This window comes from Vanessa atalanta, chromosome 25 (assembly GCF_905147765.1).
Source record: "Vanessa atalanta chromosome 25, ilVanAtal1.2, whole genome shotgun sequence".
Classification (NCBI taxonomy): Eukaryota; Metazoa; Arthropoda; class Insecta; order Lepidoptera; family Nymphalidae; genus Vanessa; species Vanessa atalanta.
Genome location: NC_061895.1, coordinates 2,784,896 through 2,808,715, shown reverse-complemented (window position 1 = coordinate 2,808,715; position 23,820 = coordinate 2,784,896). Strand labels below are relative to the sequence as shown.

At 33.1% G+C, this 23,820-nt stretch overlaps 2 protein-coding genes across 2 annotated transcripts; one reads left to right on the top strand and one right to left on the bottom strand.

The window, feature by feature from the left end:
- The first annotated feature begins 2,548 nt into the window (after window positions 1-2,548).
- Window positions 2,549-5,759, top strand: LOC125073754 (protein THEM6-like). The gene is made up of 5 exons (XM_047684779.1): window positions 2,549-2,718; window positions 3,159-3,352; window positions 3,793-4,007; window positions 4,781-4,969; window positions 5,471-5,759. The coding sequence occupies exons 2-5, from the start codon at window positions 3,187-3,189 to the stop codon at window positions 5,594-5,596; spliced, it is 696 nt and encodes a 231-aa protein (XP_047540735.1). The 5' UTR covers window positions 2,549-2,718; window positions 3,159-3,186; the 3' UTR covers window positions 5,597-5,759.
- A 3,019-nt stretch (window positions 5,760-8,778) lies between these two features.
- Window positions 8,779-19,566, bottom strand: LOC125073679 (nuclear factor interleukin-3-regulated protein). Its single transcript, XM_047684626.1, has 2 exons — window positions 19,272-19,566; window positions 8,779-11,203 (listed from the first exon to the last, which is right to left on the bottom strand). The coding sequence occupies exon 2, from the start codon at window positions 11,156-11,158 to the stop codon at window positions 10,052-10,054; it is 1,107 nt and encodes a 368-aa protein (XP_047540582.1). The 5' UTR covers window positions 11,159-11,203; window positions 19,272-19,566; the 3' UTR covers window positions 8,779-10,051.
- Between the last annotated feature and the right edge of the window lie 4,254 nt (window positions 19,567-23,820).

Here is a 23,820-nt window from a genome sequence, read left to right as displayed (position 1 = left end):
TAGTACAGTCTCAGTTCTACATCGCTACGTTTTTGCGCTAAAAGTAAGTCAAGTAACGTAAGTGTACAAGGGTTATAAAACATAGTTATCTGGTTGTGTTCATGAAGTTTCCGGTTATAAGGTATCACGGGACCTACCTGATCTTAGAATCTTTTGAGATTCGTGGACCTCTTTCCGTCTAATTGATTAGTAATGACTTCATGATTTTCAAATGTACAAAAAGTACAACATTGATTGATATCGTTTTTGTATTAATTTAGTCAATAGAGTTAGATCGACCATAAAAATATTATTTTATTAATGTTTTTTTTTTTATAATTTTTATATTGTCTTATGTACGCGGAATGGTCAACAGGTAAACTGATGGTAAGTGGTCACCACAACCCATAAACGTTGGTACTGTAAAAAATATGGTGTAAAAAATATAAAAAAGTGGATGGTACCTATCCAGACGGGCTTGCCAACCCGGGCTTGCCAACCCGGGCTTGCCAACCACCAAATAAATATAATGTATGTTTATAATCTTTTTAAGATATCGCTAAAGACCAACGTAATCAGAGAGAAAATTGTGTGTCCGTACGCTTTAGAAGTGAACACTGCCCAAAGTATTACCGATCCAAAAAGCTACTCATATTTTATAGATTTTTAAATATCTAAAATTTATATTTTAAATAAAGACAGCTGTATATGCCTTTCTTATATTTATAACATAGCAGTTATCATTTTCATGTTTAAGAATTTTGGTAAAATCGATAACTGTAATTTAGTTTAATGATTACAACGTATTAATACTCATCACAATAACTCTACATAAATATAGCTTTCTATACTTTGGACTTGAGACTATTACGTGTAGAAATATTACAGTATATTTAAATAAATGCACGTTGTACGACGACGTACAAAATACTGGTTAACAAATAGGTTGGCGAATATTTCGATCATACTAGTTGACTAATTCGACTTCAGCCGGGTGAAATAGGAATTAATCGAATACATCCACAAAAATAAAGTCATGGAAATCGATGCACCCGCTAAGAATAAGAATAAGAATAAGAAAACATTTATTCAGGACAAACACACATTACAAACACAAAATTCAAAAAATAATAAAAAAAGCAAAAAAGATAATAATTAAACATTAACTAATGACAATAAGATAACAAAAAACAAAAAAAGAACTATATATTAAAAGAAAATAAAAACAAAAAAAAGCAACAAATTTATATACATACACAAACACAATCTAATCTTATAATGTCTGCAACCGTGATGTGTCCTGAAGAGGTGTACCATTCAGCTTTTATGTTGGGTTAGAGCCCAACGCTGATTTTCAATGGTACCCTTTGTGGCTGTGACGAGCCGTGACAAAGTGATAAACAAAACTAAACTATAGTTATATCAAATAATATAATATAAATAAATACGTTACATACTTAATACAATTCATAATGTTATTCATAATAAATACATGCAAAACAATCTATTAAAATAATAAAATAATAATTTTATATTATAAAATAAAATTAGACATACCCAAAAAAAATAAAAATAAATGAATAAATAAATAAAAATATAAATATTATTTATGACGATTGTAGTTGTAAATTATATAAATATGACTTGTACTTGATACGAAAGTTGTACAAGGTTTTTAAAATCAAAAGGGGAGGTGGTAAGTTATTCCAACACTTCGTCGCTGCATATCGAAAACTACCACGAAAGTTCACTGTTCGATGTGGTGGCACACTTAGCATATACAATGACGCTCTTGTGGGATACAGTTTATTGGTGTCTTTCCAGAATCTTTATTTTACTTATATGAAGTCGAAGTGAGTAGCTTGTGTTTCATAAAAGATAAAATCTTTACTAATATTATAAATGCGAAAGTAACGTCTAAGCTACTAAACCGATGTAGACGAAATTTTGTATGGAGATGGTCCCAAGGAAGGACACACACCTCGAGGGGGTAAAGGGGTTGGACGGTTTGTGTGCTAAAAGTAAGGTTTTATAAATTAGCGCGAGTAAAGTCGCAGCTTCAGCTACTGTCATAAAAATAAGAACTGCCCCAGCAGCAAACCATATAAAAATATTACTCTCCAACTATACTGTAAATTTAGTTTTACCCTAATGTTTTTTTATGAAGTATATTTGTTAAGTTTATTCAATAATAAATTGATATTAAGTATAATTGCATGTTTAGTTCTAACTGCTGACATACACTCGAAACTGACAAGCAGAACGACTAATGGCGTTGTTTCAGATGCATTTTAAGTAAATCAATGAATATTAAACTTTATGTCATTAGTAACAGGGTTTTATTTACAAATAACCGCGTTGCAATTGGATTTTTAAACCATTCATATATGTACATATGCTTTTCTTAGCTTAAGTTCTCTAAGCATTCGATTGCTAATTCCAGTCTAGCTTGGTTTTCACCTGAACATAAGGTTAAAAGTTCTGAAACTATGACTACATGCGCCGAATATCGATCGCCCTGCGCGCGCATCCTATAAAATGTCACTATTTGTACGTGAAAATTTCTTGACACCGCCTCGGAGGTTATTTTAATATCGGAAAAAATAATTTTAGTAACAATATTTGCGTAATAGTAATAAAGACCCATGTACTTCAAATACGAAGTGAGGAGTTATTGAATTTTAATTATCTGTAGTATGTTTGAGTATTAGTATTGAGCCGGCTTCAAGAAATATCTTGGTGAGATTCAGTTACTTAATATATTCCAATTTAATTGATATGTACGTGATGCAATTTGAAGTTCTTCGTTCGTTTGTTGAACATTTTGTATTTCCTAAGAATTTGTGTGGTTAGAGACTCGTCATAATTTATTTGAAAATACAATTCAAATTATATGCCAACATAAAATACTGCAAACCATATTAGTTATTTTTTATTTTTAAGTGCCTGCACATAATTATTAGCAATTTTAACTGTGACAAATTTATTTTAAATGTGTAATAATTTAGTGTAGGCGTTAAGACACTAAATTCTATGTTACAACATTAACAGTAAATATTATGTTTTAGTTTAGTTATTATACATATTTTAAATAAATATCAATATGTATTATAGGAACTTAGGATATTCATAGCATTGAAATTTAATCGAGAATGACCTTATTTATTATTGTTATTTAGGCAGTACGATTACTACGAGATTATCATCATGTGGACGGTGTGTGTGCCTGGCTGGAGCGCGATGATGGTGGCGGGCACCCTATTGCTGTATGGGACCTTGGACGTGGCATACTTTGCACGAATGATGTACACCGTCGCGAAAGCGAGGTACTTTAGGAAGAAAATATGCATATTGGATACCACGGAGGTACAATGTGAGTAGTCACAAAATATCAATCATCTGTGTGGCTTTGGCGCATTGACACATATTTCAAGTGTAGTATATATACCTAGTTATTTCCAACTAGGTACCTATACAATTGTTAGTGCATGAATTCCTGGTTTAATTTAGTTGTAATTGCACAAAAAATAGTTCGTATATCTCTAGTATATAACGTCTGGGAAGGCGAAATAATAGGTAAGGAATCTTGAAGATTTCATTCGTTATTTTTTCATTTCGTTCTGTAGCTAGAAGCCTAATAAAAAAGGAGATTCCTTAATTTGTCGTCGCATACATCAGGCGCCCTTGCCTCAAGTCTACTCAGCCTGCTAATAAATACATTATCGGTGGTTATAGGTTTAAATTTTATAAAAAAAATTGCAGATAATTTTTTCAAATAAGTTAGGGCTTAACAAATTTCATCTCTATTTTCAGCTTGGTGCCTCCTCACCGATATAGATACTTTACTGTACCACATGAACAACGCGCGGTATCTGCGCGAGCTGGACTTCGCTCGTGCTGATTTTTACGAACGGAGTGGTCTTTATGCTAACATAAAGGCGGCTGGGGGTTCCGTACTCCAAGCAGCGACCACCATCCGTTACAGACGATATCTGAAGCCTTTCACCAAGTTCACGATAACATCGAAGGTGATTTGTGTTCTAAGTTTGATATTTTAATAACTTATTTCGAATGTCGAATCAAGGATGCCAGAATGAGTGTTTAACTTATGTGGCTGTGTGTGGCTGGGGCTGTATTTTACTCATTTTTAAAAACTTTAGTATGAAGAATAATCGAAAATGCGTCAATTTTTTATCACCAATTGACATTCGGTTGTCATATTGATTTATAGGGCATTCACATACAAACTGAACCGCTTAATTCACACATAGGGATCTGATTAGCATAATATATAATATGTTTTTGTATCTCATGTAATATGTTAGTAAATATATTCAATCTTATTCGATTAAAGTTTGATGTAGCACTAGGTATTATATTAAATTTAAAATAATATCTTATTATTATGTGACGATTTCAATAGGGTTACTCGTATAACACGAATTTTGTTTTCTAATGGCTGACTTATCCCGAGGTCACGTCATCCCTACATGTTATCAGTTATATAAAAAAGAAAGCACACTTTCATGTATAATACTATACTTATTATGGTTTTTAAATATGTAACCGTGACATCACCCGTAATCAGACATAAAACGCATTAAAGTAAAATTGCGCAGTGAATTGGAAAAGTTTATCTTTTCATCACTACAATACGTTGAATATAATAATTATTATTTGCCTTGTGAATATAAAATATTAATCTGATAAACCCCCAAACTGGTCCACGGTACAAAAACCCCTGTAATGTATTAATCGTGCCCTTTAAATATTGGTACATACGTGTAGTTAATTTTTTCAGGCAATTTTTTGGGATGAAAAGACATTTTTTATGGAGCACGAGTTCATTGGTCCCGGAGGTTTTGTCCACGCCGTAGCGCTATGTCGTCAGCGGATAATAGATACTTCAGTAGCTGCCATTGCCGAGTTACTGCTGCAGTTACATTGTTCCGGAAGCTGCAAATCACCGCCTGAGAAGATGCCTTCTGAGGTAAGGACTTTAATAATTATTCTTATGCTATGTTTTTGTTTAAAATCCATCATTTTATTTTAAATGATGGATTTTATTTTAAATGATATTAAACAGCGCTGGTTTTTGAGTTTGAGTACGGTAGCTCGTAAGTGGTGCCAAAAGTCAATTACATATGAAAAATAATTTTCTATGAATAAATTTTGAGATCCACTGAGTAGAGCGGAGGATATGACTATAATAGTTCGGGGTGTTACAAGTTTATTTCTAGATGAATTTATAGAGACTTGATCAAGACAAACATGATTGCAAAGGTCAATAATTGTACTAACATAGTGGGAAACCAAGGGGTATGGGGGAAACACTCTACTGTGACAAGAGGCTCGGGCCGGTTTTATTATCATATATTTGTAATTATATTGAATGTATATGATTTTTTCTTAATTTAAATTATTTTCCGAATAATATTTAGATGTCTAAAATAGAAATATTTACAACAAAACATTCTTTTGTTATTTTTAGTTGGAACTGTGGGTACAAAGCAATGAACTGAGTTCAGCCAAGTTGCGGCCTACTGCCTCCGCACTCCCTTCACTCGAACCGCATCCCCTCAGCTGCGGAGAGATAATCCTCAAGGCGGCCGAGTGAAATCAGCTTAGCCCGAACGTAAACTTACGGTCTCGTAAGCAAATGTAAGAGATTACCAGGTTTTCGTTCGGGTTCGTTTTGGCAAGTAACAGATGAAAAAGTGTCAACGTCAAAATGACAGATGACAGCGAGTTTATCCTTTTTTAAATTATTAATCAAAATTTGGGTTAAGGTTTTCTTCAAATTATTATTTTATATCCATAATTTTAATATTAATTATGAAGCAATGTTTGTCCTATATATGACTTTGCTTTTATTATGACTTTGTAAGTATGTAAATATAAAAGTGGAATAGGTAAAAAATCATTGTATAGTTTTAATTTTGAAAAGATACTATATCGTATAATGAATATAGCTATTTTAATATTTTACCTATTAAATATTATATCTTGCCTAAATGTAAGCTTATTTACATTGCGGATGTGGTTAATTTTAACATGTAGGAAAAAATATTAACAAAAAGTAAATGCATATATTATATAATATTTTTAGTCTTTATTATCTGGTCTGTTTAAACAATATTAATTTACTTAAAATTTAGTGTTTAAAAAAAACAATGTGATTTTGACGATGACGCACAACTATGGATTACTGTGTAAAATTTAATTTATTATGTCCTGTAATCAGTGTCAAAATATTTATAATCTTTAAAAGATCATGGCTTGTTTATGGTATTTTTCTTTTGTTGTGTGTTTTCAGCACTGTTGTATAAGGCTAAGCAAGTATTTATTCATGATAGTGCTAGAAAAAATGCTACAAGTATGGGCATATTATTGTTATTTAATACTTATAATCTGTCTGTATAATTCTGTTGTCATTTTCAAAGTTTTAAGTGTTTAAAAGGAGGAGATTTTGGGTTTTATTTGTTAGTTATTATTAGCACAACTAAATTGAAAATATAGGAATTCTAAATGTAATATTTATAAAATTTTCTTGCCATAGATATTTTTATAAAAACGAATCGTCGTGCGTTTTTTTTTTATGGCATTGGTTGGCGGACGAGCATATGGGCCACCTGATGGTAAGTGGTCACCACCGCCCATAGACAAAGGCGCTGTAAGAAATATTAACCATTCCTTACATCACCTATGCGCCATCAACCTCGGGAACTAAGATGTTATGTCCCTTGTGCCTGTGATTACACTGGCTCATTCACCCTTCTAGCCGGAACACAACAATATAGAGTACTGTTATTTGGCGGTAGAATATCTGATGAGTGGGTGGTACCTACCCAGACGGGCTTGCACAAAGCCCTACCACCAAGTAAATCGTTAAATATTTGTATTTTATTGCAATATTGATTATGAATATAGTTTTGGATTTAACATGTTTAATTTCCAAGTCTTGGGATTCGTATTTTCCTCATATAATTCTTGCAAGATATTTACTTATATCGATTTCCTTTTATCCTTTCCGAATTGTATAGATCGGTATTATATTAAATATCATTATTATATTATGTTTAATAAATAATGCCTGTTATTTTATAAATATAATTAGCTCAAACACTTATGTAGATTTCAAGTAACATTCATTTTTCTATAGGCAAATCTTTCTTTCTAAATGCGGTACTGTTTAATTTAGTTTGTTCACCGGAATTTAATAACTTGTATTCTGATCTCTAAATTACAGCAAATTATGGTAGGACATAAGTTTGCTTTGGTTTGCAAATCGACAGAAATTACTAAAAGGTGGTTAATAATGTCTGCCTGTTGTTTGATGTGAAATTAATTTACATTTTACTTTCGTAATCGTGTTCATATTGTATTACTGTGTTATTATGTAAATGTAGTATTTTAAAATCAATTATGTAAAGATTGTCGGATTGATTATTGCAGGGTTTAGAATCGTGGGATACTCGGATAAAGATTATGAATTTTACGATATTTGATTGTTCTGTAAGATAAGTAGGTACTACCTACGTGTAAAAGAAAATTTATCATAAGAATATTCGATGTCATTGAATGTTAAAAGTACGTAGTGCTTGGAGAATGAATCGGTATTACCAATTTTTTTAAATCTCAAAGCGATCGGACCGATTAAGGTAGAAGTTAAATCCTCAGTCAAAAAAAAAATAACGAATCTTCTAGAATATTAGAGGTAGTTATAAATTGGCTAAAAAATTAAATCGTGATTAATTTTATGAAACGAACGAACGAATAAAACGATCGTATGAGATACCAGCATAAAAACGAAAATTTCCGGATAACAATTTAATTTTTGTTTTAATAAAATGTGGCCATATATATATAATAAATTACCCTTGCAACTTAAGAGGCTTAATTTCAATACTGAATGTCATTAAAAACGTTTCAGTACATAATTTTTTATTAATCACATTTATTGAATGCTTGAAATTATTGCATTAACATCCTATGTATGAAATGTATAAAAATGATGGATTTGTGATGTACTTAGCAAAGCTAATGAAATGTATATAATACGACACATAAGTTTATATGAATTATGTATTCAACATTGTACCTAAACTAAATATAAATAAAGTTTAAAATCGCTATTGCTCTTTTATTTTTTCTCTTATTAATACTTTGTAAGCAATGTTTGGATTGATTTCGTTTGTAAACAATTTTTAGGATTTTATATTTATGTCTGTGTGTCTGGCACTGTATTTTATATACATATTTGAAGGGTATATGAAGGAATTAAATGATTCTGACTTTGATACCATTTCATTTGACTTTGGTATGATTTTTATTTAATGAGTTATGGTACTGCGGCTAGGACATGTCAATCTTACCCAAGGGTTTATATATTTGAAACTCGGGCATTTTGGGAAATCGCATTCATCTCATACTCGATGAATAGGCAAAGTCTTTGACATGTTTTGTATTCACCAAACTGCATCTGAGCTGTATATTGGAATAGATTTGAGAAGCTTCTAGATATGTGGAGTCCTTTGCCAGCATTGGTACATTTACTGACTGGTACTTCAATTTTATTATAAGTAATAGATGAATCAATATAGCTATTGTTGATATTGTATTAGTAAATAACGATATTCTTGCAACTTTTGTTATAGGACTCCAAAAGTTTTTTCAAGTTTAATTGAATTCTTCGAAATTTTGCTTTTTGTTTATGATGATGATTTCTTCATTTAAATTCGTAGTATACTTCAATAACATCATAGTAGGTGGGAATAAAATAAAATTCATTTTTAATTGTAATGTACACAATTTATTTATATCGTATAGAGTTTCTTATACAAAGATAATAAACTGTAAAATCCTCTTTCTCGGTCCGAATAAATAAATACTTAGTATAACTCCCTCAGGCCTCAGTCCTATCACATGCCCTTTGGACAATTGGGAGTATGAAAACTTACAATACATATCGAATACTTTCAATCTAGTCTTAATAGGATTTGATACAATATCCCAACCATGGGTTCGACACTAATGAGACGCAATATTGAGATGAGTGAGACGCCATGCGTTTCATTAATTCAAAGGACTTATAGTACTCATAAATGCGATTGTATCGCCGTGAGCGACTCATGGTAAGGGCCACGTTTAAATGACCAGAGATCTTCAAAGTTTACGCTGAATCGTATATTTAATAAAAAAGTTAAACCTCTTATTCCATGACGTTCAGCGAATGTTTGAAGATATCTGATCGTTTGACATCGCTAAGCTTTTACTAACAAGTGTACAAAAATATTAATTTAATGTAGCTATTTTTAAGGTAGGTATGTATTGTCGAAGGCACTGGTATTCTTAGTCTGATTACAATACTCTGCATACAATAGGATTTAAAGTGTCTCTTAAAATTAGTTTGCGAATTCTTGACAGCTAGAGGATCTATCTCTTTTTTTTTGGTTTGGAACATAACAGGCATTCCGATTGAGAAAGACTATACATTAAAAATTATAAATAAACATCTAAGTTGGACTTAATATTATTTAAGACTTAAAGCTAGCTTAAAAGAGAAATAGTCTTTAGCCATCGATTTTCACTACCGAGTCTTCGAATAGATGAAACAGATCTACTTCTTACTTATTATATTACATATACATTATACATAGCTCACCACTAAAAATGCATCTTTTTTAAATCTATCACTGAGTAGATTAGTTTTATCTGCTCGAAAAGTCTGTAAACCGAACTAATTAGTCTCATACAGAAAGGTCCACGAACGCGTCGACAACTGCGACTATCTCTACCCTACGAGAACAGTACAACGATACGACTACTAGGAAGGATTACAATTAGGCGATGCGACTTAGCCGCGTACAGCTGCACAATATCATACAAATATATATTTTCATCTCTTTACAACGTGGTAACTTCGACTACTAGGGAGGGGCAGGTTGAGACAGTTTGTACGAACAAGATCGACACGTTATCGCGACACGAGTGGTCGCCGCGACTATCGATGTAGCGCGGCGCTGCGCGGTCCAGGCGCAGGCGCGGGGCATCTCTCAGACTGCCACTCTGCTCAGTGCTCGAGCGCGCGCGCCTTGTTCTGATGCATCATGTTCTTTAGCGTCGCCACCTCTGTAGCGAGCCGCGCGAGCTCCGCCTTTAAGTGAGCGTCGTCCTCTTCAACAAGCCTCTCGTCAGACCTTGGTGGCCTGTATTCTGCACCCAATGAGATCCCTGAATCCCTCTCGTCACTAGAGCCCTCACCGTCCCAGGAAGGTGAGGAACGGGGACCGGGCTCCTGCTTGATGTGTTGCAGGGATAGGAGAGCGCTAGCGACATCTTTGTCCCCGAGATGTGATTTATGGCGAAGTTTTAAAGGAAGACAATTATTTTCCGGAGCATATTGTTCCGCTGTTTCGTCTCCAGAGCCAGAGAGAGATGACAGCTCGTATGGCGAAGGAGCGCGGCGAGATCGTGAGAGATTGAGAACTGAACCGGGTGGTTCATAATGTGCTGGGTGAGGATAGTAAGCTTCAGGTGCAGGGAGCCTTTCTTGGTAAGGTTCCGGAGCACGTTGAGGTGGAGGCGATGGTGGAGACGATGGAGGTATCGGTGGTGGTGGTGGAGGTGCAGGCGGAAATAGAGCACTGCTAGTGAGTTTACTCCTCTTGGTGACACAGAGAACCTGATCACACGTCGGCAGTGTCGCTAAAACTTGATCGATGCTGATAAGTGTCTCTCCACATATGCCATATTTTTCCTTGATCGCGTCCAATTGAGCTTTTAGTACGTGATTTTCCTTGGAGAGTTCAACGACACGTTGTTCAAGTACCATGTCATTGAAGCGGCGTTTTTCACGGGAACGTTTGGCGGCTTCATTGTTCCGCCGCCTGCGATCCCAGTATCCATCATCTTTTTTATTATCAGGAATAAATTCCCTCTGTTTGCGTTGTCCGAAGAATTCCTTCCTCTTCGAATAATCAAAGCTGTTTCCATAATCATTAGGGTCACCGGGACTACCATTAGATGGTAGTGGTTGGTCTAATGGAAAATGGGGTGACACAGACAATCTGTTGCGTGATTGTGGTTGCACGCGAGATGGTGTTGGCGACGGGCCAAGGGCAGCGCCCCCTCCCGCGCTCAGCAGCTGCTGCTGACTCAAGATGAACTCGGCGACCATGTTTCGGCGGACGACGCCTTGTCCGCACGGATCTTCACTGTGGTTCTGTAACAAATAAAACATAACGTTAGTATAACGTTGCAATTTTATAAATAGCCTTACAAAATAATACGCTTGCAAAAATGCTGTCGCAAGATCCTTCGCAACTTAGCACGCGGATCACCTTTGTGTAACCGCGTTGCCACACTAACATTTTTTGTTCCCTTTGAATTATAAAATAGTATATCTAATAGTTCACCTTATATTCCATCACACAAAACATACTGTATTGTGTTTAACAATATTGGTACATTAATATATACGTTGCAATAAATTAATTAAACTTTAATAATTTCAAAAGCAAATTGAAATTTCGACGTCTACCGATCTATTCAGAATGCGAAATGAAATGAAATGAAAAATCCACGCTCGAGGGCATGTGACGAGAGTTGCCTAAGTGCTTTATCAGCTGACAACGGTTTATGAACAATAATATTTAGATTTCGCAAGACTCACGTTGGTGAAGACGTGGACAGAGAACTCCGTCCTCAGCAGTTAATTATTCTATATTATATTCACGACCCCTATCGACCCGATGTCAATGACCGTTGCGTAACACGAGCACCTAATTTCAATGGCTTTGCAAGCCTAGTGAGTCCGGAATGAGTGTCCTCTCGCTGATTATGGTTAAATTAAACAACGACAGGAAGTTTGTCACAAAAAGTCCATAGCGTTGTTATCAGCGGAGGATAACAATGAAAGAATCAATCGTAAGCACCCATTGTAGAGAAGCTATAAAATTTGATACCTTTTTTTTTTCTAATATGCTACTAACGAGTGCAAATAAGAGTTAAACAGTCACGTTACTCGGCACGCGGTGAACTCGCGGACAACGTGAGAGTTCTTTCTATATCCGACATTATTCGTTTAGGAAACGATTTGCATGTCATTTAAACTATTCCAGAGCCTCGGTTCACGTGTTCCGTGGCTATTATACAGTATTATTCACATGTACTCCTTATGAAATTCGAAAAAGATCATTAGAACGACTCCGGAGAATTTTAAGATGTTTTCGAACAATTTTATTGTGTTCAGAAAGCTTTATGTAAGCATTTCCCATTCTTTTATGTAAATTCACTACTCATAAGCATTTCCGCCGAACTATATTAATGTTTAAAATAACATAGACTAGAATGTCGATAATAAATTGCTCTTTCGACCGCAAAGTAAGGGTAATGAGATGCAATAACAGTTACGCTGACGTCGTATTGTTGTAATAAAAAATAACGCAACAAAATATATACATAACCGCATATAACCTTTATGCTTGGAGATCCTTCGGATTTAAAATTTGCCAACATTCCAACAAGTTATTACAACATTTAAAAAAATATCTTCTATAATCTTCCTAAGCCTACATTTTAAATAAAATTCTAAATTCCTATTTGTAGAATATAACTTCTATCATCAGAAGTAAAGTAATAGAACATTATACGGAACTACCAGTTGTTGGCGAGGCAGGTTGCAAGCGGATTGTTACCAGTCGCCCGTTCGGTGTCAGTAGGCCGCTCTAGATGCGCGCGCGCACCCGTTACGGCTAACTGTTCGATTAAAAGCCAGCTCTAATTGGTCGAAATGTCAGTGGGCCTTTTACACGTTTCAAGCGAATTCAAAAATGTAGTGTTATAATATTAATGTAACTGATTCAATGTATGTCAATGTGAATAAAAATGAAATAAAATTCAAATTTGCGTAACCGCACTTTATAACTTTTTAATATTTGAACATCATATTGCTATAAACGTTTTTATCTATAAAATATTCTATATTTTATATTCTGTAGAATACAGTTATATATTGAATAAACATTATTCTAGTTTAACCGGTAGTTACCTACATTATAAATGAGTTTTATTTACAAATGAGGTTGATGGGCAAGGGATTTCGTGTATTAATTATAAAATTAAAAAAAGTTTTTATGGAAAATTAGAAATATAATATTTACTAATAAATAATCTATGATTTTTCGATGCAATTTTGTATCAGTACCGTAATAATCAGTATCTAGGTAGTTAACCTTTTATCTTTTAAAACATACCAGCAATTTTTTTTTAAATTATTAATTCTTTTTGCAATTATGTACAATGGTATACAGCTTACAAAATAACTGCTCTATTTCAAACTAAAAAAGTGTCCGTTATTTGCCGGTTGGCAGCACAAACGGTTAAACACTGCCTTAATGAGTAACGGACGGACATTGTAAGAACATTGATTTGATATTATATAATATATGAAGAGGAAGTTATAACATATCTGCTCCCTGTTATTAATTTTAGTGGCCTATAATTATTTGGTATATGTACGAAATAAAATTTACGAGACATTCTCATTTGTTGATTTAAGAACTTTTTTTAATTGCATAACCGTAATTTATAATCTAATAAGTTATTAAACCAAAAAGTTATTATACAAGTTATCGAATCAAATTTGATAACAGAACTCGATAGTACCGAAATCACGTCTAACGGTCGTCTTGTATAACAATCGGCATTTGGACAGTTATCGCTAATCATGTACTTTCGTTTCACCGTTAGCCAAAAACTGGCACTGTACGGTATCACACTTTTTATGCTCATCTAGTCTAAAACTCGTTATGAAACTGCTATGTTTCGTCACCGCTGTCAAGGTTGGTTTGGGCAACTTCGATAGCTCTGCGTTCTAAATTTAAACTTCAATTTTAAACTTCGATTGAATGAAACCTTCTTGCATTCGATGTAAGGAGTTTTGTTATGTATGACAGTGACGTTAGTGCTTTATAAATTGTCCATAGATTTAAATATATTTTAAATTAAAATATATTAATGTATACTAATGATTTCAGTAAAATCGGATTGAGTTAGGTTATGTTCTAGCGACCTTCGCATTGAACTACAGCTACACGTGGCTGCGTCACGTTGCACATTCAGGTACGTGTGAGGAGCAGCACTGCACGTGTACCCTCAGTTATTTTTAACTGTATAAGTCCTAGTTTATTCAATATCAACTAATGTATACATTTGAATTTGTTAGTCTAATCAGTTTCACAGGTACTAAATGAAACAAATTTTTCATATTGATTAAATGAACCAAAAAGTTTATATCATCATAATTTAAAAAAAAAAACAATTATCTTTTGTGTCACAGTCTCGATGAGTCAGTGTTTTGATAACTATATAGTTCATTTCAACAACATATACAAAACGCTTAATTATGTATATTTCTTTAAATATACTTAAGAAATATTAATAAAATTTTAAACGAATTTCAAACCTCTTTCGAATTAAAGTCCTATTCAAAAATAAAATAAACCTTATTCAAGCCATTACAAGCACTATTGAATGGTTATTCTACAGTATTATTCAAACGTAAAGCAGCTACATTTGAAATGAAGATTCTATCGAGAATAACTGGAAATCATTTCCATAGCAACTCGTTTATAATATAAATATTATTTACATTTAAGACAAAGTTAAGATTCACTTTACCAATGCTGTTGATATCTAATACGTATCAAGAGATTTTTAACGTCCCGGCAAATATTTTACCAAGTGTCAACAGGAAACGCATTCCTAGACCAGTTTAATCCTCATTCTCAATTACATAATGCAATGTTCGAGATAATGTGCTATTAGTTTATATGATCTGACACACGCGGTTTCATTAGCGTTTTTTATGAGTGCATGTTTTTAGTTTGTCAAATTTTTCAAAATTTACGAATATTAGTCCGTAAGGATATAGCACGGATCTTATAGCCTTCCTCAATGAACGGGCTGTCTAAGTGGAAAATATTTATTTGATTCGCAATGGTTTCGTGAGATTTATTTTCGAACAAACTGTCCCGCTTCGTAATGTAGATTAACATACTAGACAAATAGTATGTTTAAAATGCACCTAATGTCTAATTGTTCGACTATAAATAAATATGAAAATATTTGTAATAGTGTGTATTACGTGGCTATAAAATCACACTTCCTTATTACATATTGTCTTAAGGACACCAACGTAATAAACGTTTATTGAATTCAGTACGTAAGATACCCCGTTACGATTATATTTATTGTCTTTTAACAAGAAATAGTCTTTCAAATGCAAAAACCAGGAAGAATTTCTAAACATAAATATATTATCGCGGCAAGGTTAGTTGAGAAATAAATTGCACACGATGTTGCGACGTTTCTTTTGAGCCAAAATGTAAATCGCAACGATTGGCTCAGAGTGGATCAGTGGACATGACCTTAGCTTTATTGTCCTGCGCACGTGTTGCGTCGCCGAGCGGTCACGCGGCCTGTGACACGTGTTCTTGAACTCACGTTGCTTGCGTAACACCGCACGTTCTTCTCCAAACCGTTATATAAAACGCGATCGCAGTTGTAACTAATTAGACTTTTACGCCCTTGAACTTGTATTTCTAGTCGTAGTTTCTTGTAGTTAACCGATGTTAAAGTAAAAATGTACAGTTATTTTTAATAAACTATCAATAATACATGTTATAACGATGGACGAAACGTGACACAATATTTAAATTGTTTTTAAACAGTACTTATAAAAACATTCGCACGTCTTAATGGCGCCGCATTATTCATGCTCTTGACCTACCAAAGACAATTACTGGCTCACATAAATGTTCATAGACAATATCAGCCATCTTGGAAAAAGTAGAGAAAGTAGTACAGCGGTAACTTTCCACACGCTCGCCGCTATTGCTCGGGAAAAGTAGGCCGTCCGCCATCTTTGATTTGACATTTTACCATCTCACAAAAGTGCACATATATTAGACAATGAAAAATATATACTTTAACTTATATGGCTCATAATCTTTACCCTTGAACCCAACAGCTTTATGTAACTATGGCGCCAGCTTGCCGTTTGAATGATGATTACTGTGTACGGTCAAGATGAAGACGTTTTCAAAACATTTGATGCGATTTATTTTGTTGTGATTATTGAGAGTAGTGACAATGTACTGTCTTTTTAATTCAACCTTAATAGTTGAGGATACAAGAAGAAAGGTCGAAATTTTGGATGCGTTTCAAGCATTTTTCTGCTGAAAACCGCGTATACTTGACCGATTTTCAGATTCGCATTTAGCGAAGGCCCAATTAAAGATCAATCTATTTTTGGGACGGCCTCTCAGTCTCCCGATAATAGTTTGGTGTCAAGGTTGTGTTTCGTAACTCCCCGAGTGATAAACGGCTAATATAAAATGTGTCAAGGTTTTCTCCCTTACTTTTCCGGTAGAGGACTTCCCTATCAGATAAAATTAATCCTTACACAAATACGTAGTGTTTGGGTTAGACAAAGACAAACGTATTGAGTATCGACCTTGCTCTACACTGTTAATTGCTATATTATTAAGAAACACTTAACCTATTTTGATGCACTAGATTCTTTGAATTTAGCTGCTCACCTTAGCTCCTTATGTTACGTGAGCATTACGATTCTAGGAAGTATTATATACAGGGCCAAGATCTTCAGTGTTCAAACTCCCCTTATTACTCATTACTTATAATCGGTACATTAATGTTCAGCATTTTAGAGTTATTGGGCTAGTTTTGCTTAGCGTGACTCACCGGGAATCCCCATTAATATTTTAAGGTGAATGAAAACATTCGAACGTCGTTCGAATTTCAAAGTATACTACAAAATATCGTTCAAATACAGTTTTTTGTCGTTTATTTAGTGTTCATGGGTCTGGTATGTAAGGACCTCCAGCAATGTACATCATACATTTGTCTGCTTCATCGCAATTGGCTGTGAGCACTCACGTGCACATGAGTAAGTAGGTTACAGTTACGCGAGCGGGCGAGATAAAAAAAATAGGTCAAGTTATCTTTGCTTGTCCTCGTACCGATGAAATTATCGTCGGCGTTGTTATTGCGCATGAAAAAAATGTAGATTACGTAACATGCACTCATTATGGGCTACAACAAATATAACATCTACATGCGACGCCTGATTAGAATGATAATAAAAATTTTCAAAACTGGCTCATGAGGACAACTGATACAACTTTTTATCAGTTGAACGCGATTTTTATATTACAATATGTTGCGTTAATAGTAACGTAGATGATTTAATCGTTTCGAGTGATCCAATGTTAATTATAAAACCAGGGTCATAATTACACTACAATCGTAAACATAATGGGTATTAAAATTCATAGCTACGTGTAACGCGCGTTATGATGCACGTTTAACCAAATGCATACGGGTATGACCTTACGGTCTTCAATAATACCTTCCGGACGACCTTGCTTTTTATTTCCTGTATTACATCACTCATGTACCGATAATGCACTTTACACTCGAATGCTACACTTCTTTGTCTGTCATCTATTATTAGAGTGCGGAAGCTAGTTGAAAACAACTTGTTAACATTGCTGTAGTTCTAGTTTGTATTTACTATGCTCGTGTTATTTGACGTTTTCTCATTATCTGTGCAATGTCGTTGTGTGAGTTTTGCAGTGGATTGCGCAATGCCGCCCTAGGGACGTTGCGTCATACGTAGATAGCTAACTGACCTTTACACGATCGATTCAAGTCTCAGGTTTGCTTCCGAACGGTTTGTTTGAATTGTTTAAGCGAACGCAAGTTTATTTCTGGACGGGGCCTGTTGTAAACGTGGGGGCTATATTGTTTTGTATTTTATGGAAGTTAACATAACTTTTTTTTTTCACTTCGTTCTGCGATTAGACTGGAGTAAAAGTTTTTCTTTTTAATGTTTTACAGAAGCGGTTGGAAATAAAATTACTCCCTTAATTTTAAGGCTTTACTTTTTTTATAATTAAAAAGAAATATTCAAAATATAAATCATAAGTTTCCATTTTATAATTTGCGTTTTTTCGAAAACTCAATCTTTGACAAATGTTAGAATGTTCCTTACGAAAAGTATGGTAATATTTAACTATTCTTAATCTAGTTCCGTACATCCGCAGGCGATTGCACGCTGGATTGGAACCTTGAACCAGTTGTGTAAGCGTTTACAATGGCTTACGACAGAGCCGTCGTGCCAGGCGCCGCTTACGACACTATACTTACTACTTAGCAATGACTATCCCTTAATTACCAACCTGCATATAGCACTATATCAAACTACAAATATCAAAACATTCATTTATTTACTTTTGCCTATTTATTAATTCAATAAAAAAATGCCAATGCATTATTGGCGGTAGATAGAAAATAAACACTGAATTATGTTTGCGCAGAAGAAAATAATTTAAATATTTGTTACTTATTATATTTTAATTTAAAAATTACTAAATTTAATTTATATATAAAATAATTTATCGTACAGTCTGAGTGAAAATATAAAACACCTATCACAGACAAAGAAATCAAACTTTGTACGATTATAAAACAAAGGAATGTTTAATATGATAAGCATTAAATCTACTAAGATATAACAACTGGTATAAACAAAGATAATAATGAAAACATGGTTGAGGAAGCTGATTCGCAAACAAAAGAATCAAAACACGAACACTCGGAAGCAATACAATGTGAAAACACATCGAATTAAATGATTTAAAGTTCTTTTGGCACGAGACGTAGCGCTCATGAGTAAACATATTTTTGAAGCCGATGTCAATGACATTACCAACATTTCTATGAAAACGCGAACTCGATTTTGATGGGTTGACTGACTCATCTCAATTGTTACTCATTTAAATTTATTAAAATTTAACAGATACTATTCTTGAATTTTTAAATTATTTAACGTTTTTTTTTTTAATTTTTATTTAAATATTTTAAATATGTAGGTATGTGAATTTTTTACAGGACGACTTTCGGTTATTATTCTATTTTTAAAACGTTTCTTAAGTTGATTCTAATTTTTATAATAATTAATTATTTTTTTATAACTTTTTTTTTAATTTATTTTCTAAAACATTAAATGCCTTATATTTTATTAAGATAACAATATATATATTTTTAAGGATGTTCGGTTGAAGCAAAACCTTCGTTGAAGCAAAAGCAAAAGCAACAGGTACAGATTGTTTCCTATAAAATTTTAAAAATAAAATAAATACGAAAATATCTTAATTAACGTAAATTAATTTAAATAATAATTATATTGCACAAGGAATACTTACAAAAATATTTGCGGTAATTTTGCACTCCTTATCCGGAATTATCCAAATAGTGAGAACAATGTCATAATTTCACAAAACCAGCAAAACACAAAACCGTCTTCGGTGGAGTTTATAGTGCGTTAAAATGGAACAATAAATGTTATGCACCCACTTTACACGTCCCGAATGATTTTGTCACTATCACAATGTTGTTATGACGAAATATTCACTGCGAATGGCGTAGTACTCTAGTCACTTGGACTTGTCTATCCTCTGCGAAGTCTAGAGTGCGACTAAATTTTGTAGTGGGGTCGACCGACTCACGGTCTGCAGCGCGCACACTAGCGCATCATACAGCTGTGTGAGTAATTGCGCGAGTGTGTGTATTTATGTTTGTGTGAGTTTATTTACGTAACCTGGCTGTGTGTAATCACTTTAGTCGGCGCTATTGAGTCAATGTAATGTCCGATTTTTTTTAGCTAATTCGCGATTGAGTCATGTATTTGTGGCGTTTTTGTGTTTCTACGAAATCTGTAATCGATTGATAAGCGTTAGATTTTTAGCAATTTAAAAATGGCGTAATGAATTAATTGTAGTGTGAGCAAATTTTTGTCTAAATTGTGCTCTGGTCAATTTTTCGCTTGTTTGTAATGACGTAAAAACTATGGCAATGTTAAGCGTTCAAGCCCAAACTTTATAATATTACAGCACCTTTAAGACTGTGTCTGAAAATAATTTGAATGCAACAATCTTGCAATACAAGTCTTGTATTTCATGATCTCCAATTTTAAACGCCACTTTCGAAAATGGATTGTTTTAAGGATCCATGTTTTGTAACTAGATTTTCTTGTCGGACTTGAATAACGTATCATCGTGTTGCGTTATTGGTTCGCTATTATAATTTTTGTTATAATGACATGAAGAACAATGATGTATATTAATAAAATAATATACAGATTAATTATCGTACGTTAGCTTATACTTATTTCCCTTTACGTTTTCAATCGTTCAATATTCCCTTGCAATATATGCGATATACCTTATTTTTTTTAATTATTGAAATTAATCTTTTATAACTCATATTTATTATTTTTTTTATTTCGGTACGTTTCTTTGTTAGACTATTCGGTGAATCGTTTTGTTTACTAACTCCCCAATGGAAGAGATTATATCTAAGGATTTAGAAATTAATTTCAAAAATATAACACAGATAATTAAAATTTTATAATACTGACGTAATAAATGGCTGTAGAGGACAGTTATTTTATTTTATTTGCGGATTTTTTTGTAAGGTTATTCAAAAATTCAAAATGCATTTAAATTAGTTTGTTTTTATTAGTAGTGGCAATGAAGTCTAGAATCTAGATTCATGACAACTTTGAAATACTACTAACCTTACTAAACATTAGCGGAGACAATTGTACGGGAAATATATTGCTTATCTGTAAACACAAATATAGTCTAAATTTCCTAATTATCATTATAGACCAATGCAATACGAATCGTACCGGAAAGATCGACACATTCCTAATTAAGTCAAGGTGAGAATGTATCTTATTTGGGATGGGATTTTCAAAATAAGAATAACTTTAATGTATTATTGCGTCATGTTTTCTGATCATTTGTATTGATAGGAATCCGAAGTCCAATTTCATTAGTAAACGCTATTGATTTTTGTGACTAATGGCTAAGTGTGTTTGTGTGTGAAATTATAGGTGATGTAATTTGTTTTAAATATAGTGCGGGATGGGGTGACGTAGTGATATGGGGTCAAGCGAAAATATTATTAAAATATATCTATATTAAAATTTATAATTTCAATTTTACTGATATTGTGTGTAATGTTTTAATCTCTCACCATTCGTTGTTATGCTTTCTTGGCTCTTCTTATACGTTAGACTTTGCGTTCAACAATTTGCAAAATGACATTACATATTATCGCCTATGATAAAACATACCTAACGGGGAAGCCCGGATTTATAAACGTTATGTTGTTATTTATGGCGTTATCTGTGACAAATGACGTTTATTAAAATTATTAAATGTCACGATATGAATTTTTTTGACACATTAAAAATGTTTCTTTTTTTTTATTAATATGTAGGCAATGATTCTAAATAGAGATTTTTTTTTCACATTACTTACTATTAATTGTCTTTGACATATCAATATACAGTAAAAATAATGGTTACTATCACGATTTGATAAACGTCTGCACTGATTTAAATTTTTACAATACAACCTATTAAATTTAATCTATTTCTTATTTAAATTCCCTTTTTTACGTTCACACGAAACGATTGTAAGGAGTGAATTAAAATAAATAAAAAAGATTTTGAAGTATTAATTTTTATTTCAGTTATAATTCTAGTAAGCGTAGATTTTAAAATTACTTGAATTGAATGTAATACTTATGTAATTATAAAACCTATCATAAGTTGATCCAGAAATATGATTTTTTTTTTTTATGATTTATGTAAACGGACGTGCAAATAGGCAAACTGACGTTAAGTGGTTACCACCGCCCATAGACAATGGCGCTGTAAGAAATATTAACCATTCCTTACATTGCCAATGCTCCACCAACCTTGGTAACTAAAATGTTATGTCCCTTGTGCCTGCAGTTACACTGACTCACTCACCCTCCAAACCAAAACACAACAATTCTGGCTGTTTAGCGGTAGAATACTTGAAGAGTGGGTGGTACCTACCCAGACGGGCAGCGCCAAGCCCTTTCACAAACTAATATATATAGACGTAATACATATAGACGGGTTACCAATTAACGGTTGGATGGTCATAAGTGATCATTGACCAGCGACGATCATAGATCTTAAGAATTGTTATTTTTGACACAAAATCTATGCGCCGCTTAACTATTGAACGTTAAGATGATACACTTCCTCTAAACCGAAGCCTATCTGCTATTGGTGTTTGGTAGAATAATTCATAACATGCCCAGATTAGTTACTAATTACGACGACTGATGGAAGTAATTAGATACCTATTCTATTCGCTATGTTTTACAGTTATTCTCCCGCTAAAGAGTAATTTTATTAACGTTATGTTCCGGTTTGAAGACAAAGAGTACCATAAAAAGTACAATAAAAAAAATTAAACGAATAATTGATAAATATAATAAAAAATAAGGTCGTTATTATTATATGTTATGTAAAATTTGCTTAATTAATAGACTTATACATAATTTTTTCTATATATTCACAGTCTAATGCGTAAATACAGTGAGTACCAAAGTGTATACTTTTGTTGGGTTGGTCGTTATAATAAAGCATTGATATGAGAAACAGCTTTATTAGCGTTCCGTACCCAATGTTTAAAACGGTACCCTACCACTAAGACTCCGCTGTCCGTACCGTCTGTCTGTCCGTCTGTCACCAGGCTGTATCTCATGAACCGTGATAGTAAGACAGTTGAAATTTTCACAGATGATGCATTTCTATACGTAATGAGTGGATGGTACCCAGCCTACCACCTACTCGTATTAGATATATACAGGAATTTATAACAATACTAAAGTTTTTTTCTATTCTAAAAATAATTTATTACATAATGTTGTAACTTGAAATAAAAATTCGGATCTTAAACTGTTTTGTTTAACTAGTAAGTATTTTAGGAATTACTTTTCAATGTTTCGAATAATATATTTAATTGGATTATGTAATTGAATAAATAGAAAGTTTAAGGGATTTTGTATGTAATCCGATTGTGTCCAATAGAATTTATAGTTTTTCTCCCAATATCCAATAGAATGTTTTACTTACATTAGGTGTAAGAAAAAAGCCAATGGACACTCGAGTTGCTTAAAAATGTAAAACGAACCGATAAAATTTTTTAGTTTTTCGATGAATTCAAGAATTATTTTCAGCGATGTCGTAACTATGTACTTATATTTTTAACCTTCAACATTTTGCCTCGTATATTAAGAGAAAAAAACACGTTACATAAGCCTCGTGTCTTGAATAAGTCAGTTTTTATTACAAAAGATATTTTTCCGGGATATGAATTGATCGACGTGTTCTGGAATATTTTATAACCTTGACATTGGTAGGCATTAGCGCACTGGTTATACAACGAAACACAGCTGGGGAACAGTCAAGTAAAACTTTAAAAATTATATATTATTTATATAAAATGTATTATTTTCGTTTCAGATAATTACTTTAAGAAAATCGCCTCATAAGTGAACATTTGTTTGAAATGTTACCTTCTAAATGAACTACTATTTAAACGAAACATCGAAACATCAGTATGGTAATATTTTAAATTAATTTTGAGGATCAATACTACAATACTTATCTATCAACATAAGACTTAAGTTTGGACTAGCCGTTTTCACAAAAATAATGGTGTCAGGAATCTAAATCGACTTTGGGTCTTTTAAATAACTAAAGGGTTCCCACCCGGATTAGGGCTTTTCTTGTGATACTTATAGTCACATTATCGTTCTTTTTTAATATACATATTATGTCTAATGTATTTGTCTTATAACACTGTAAGTTGCATGCTGTAATCAAAATTGTATTTCTGAAAAGTTTACGAGCGGCTCAAT

Excerpts from the sequence above, each read along its gene's own strand:
- LOC125073754 (XM_047684779.1), top strand. The coding sequence starts at position 3,187 with ATGTGGACGGTGTGTGTGCCTGGCTGGAGCGCGATGATGGTGGCGGGC. Across the intron at positions 4,008-4,780 it reads AGTTCACGATAACATCGAAG|GCAATTTTTTGGGATGAAAA; the intron begins GTGATTTGTGTT and ends TAATTTTTTCAG. Across the intron at positions 4,970-5,470 it reads CTGAGAAGATGCCTTCTGAG|TTGGAACTGTGGGTACAAAG; the intron begins GTAAGGACTTTA and ends TGTTATTTTTAG.
- LOC125073679 (XM_047684626.1), bottom strand. The coding sequence starts at position 11,158 with ATGGTCGCCGAGTTCATCTTGAGTCAGCAGCAGCTGCTGAGCGCGGGA.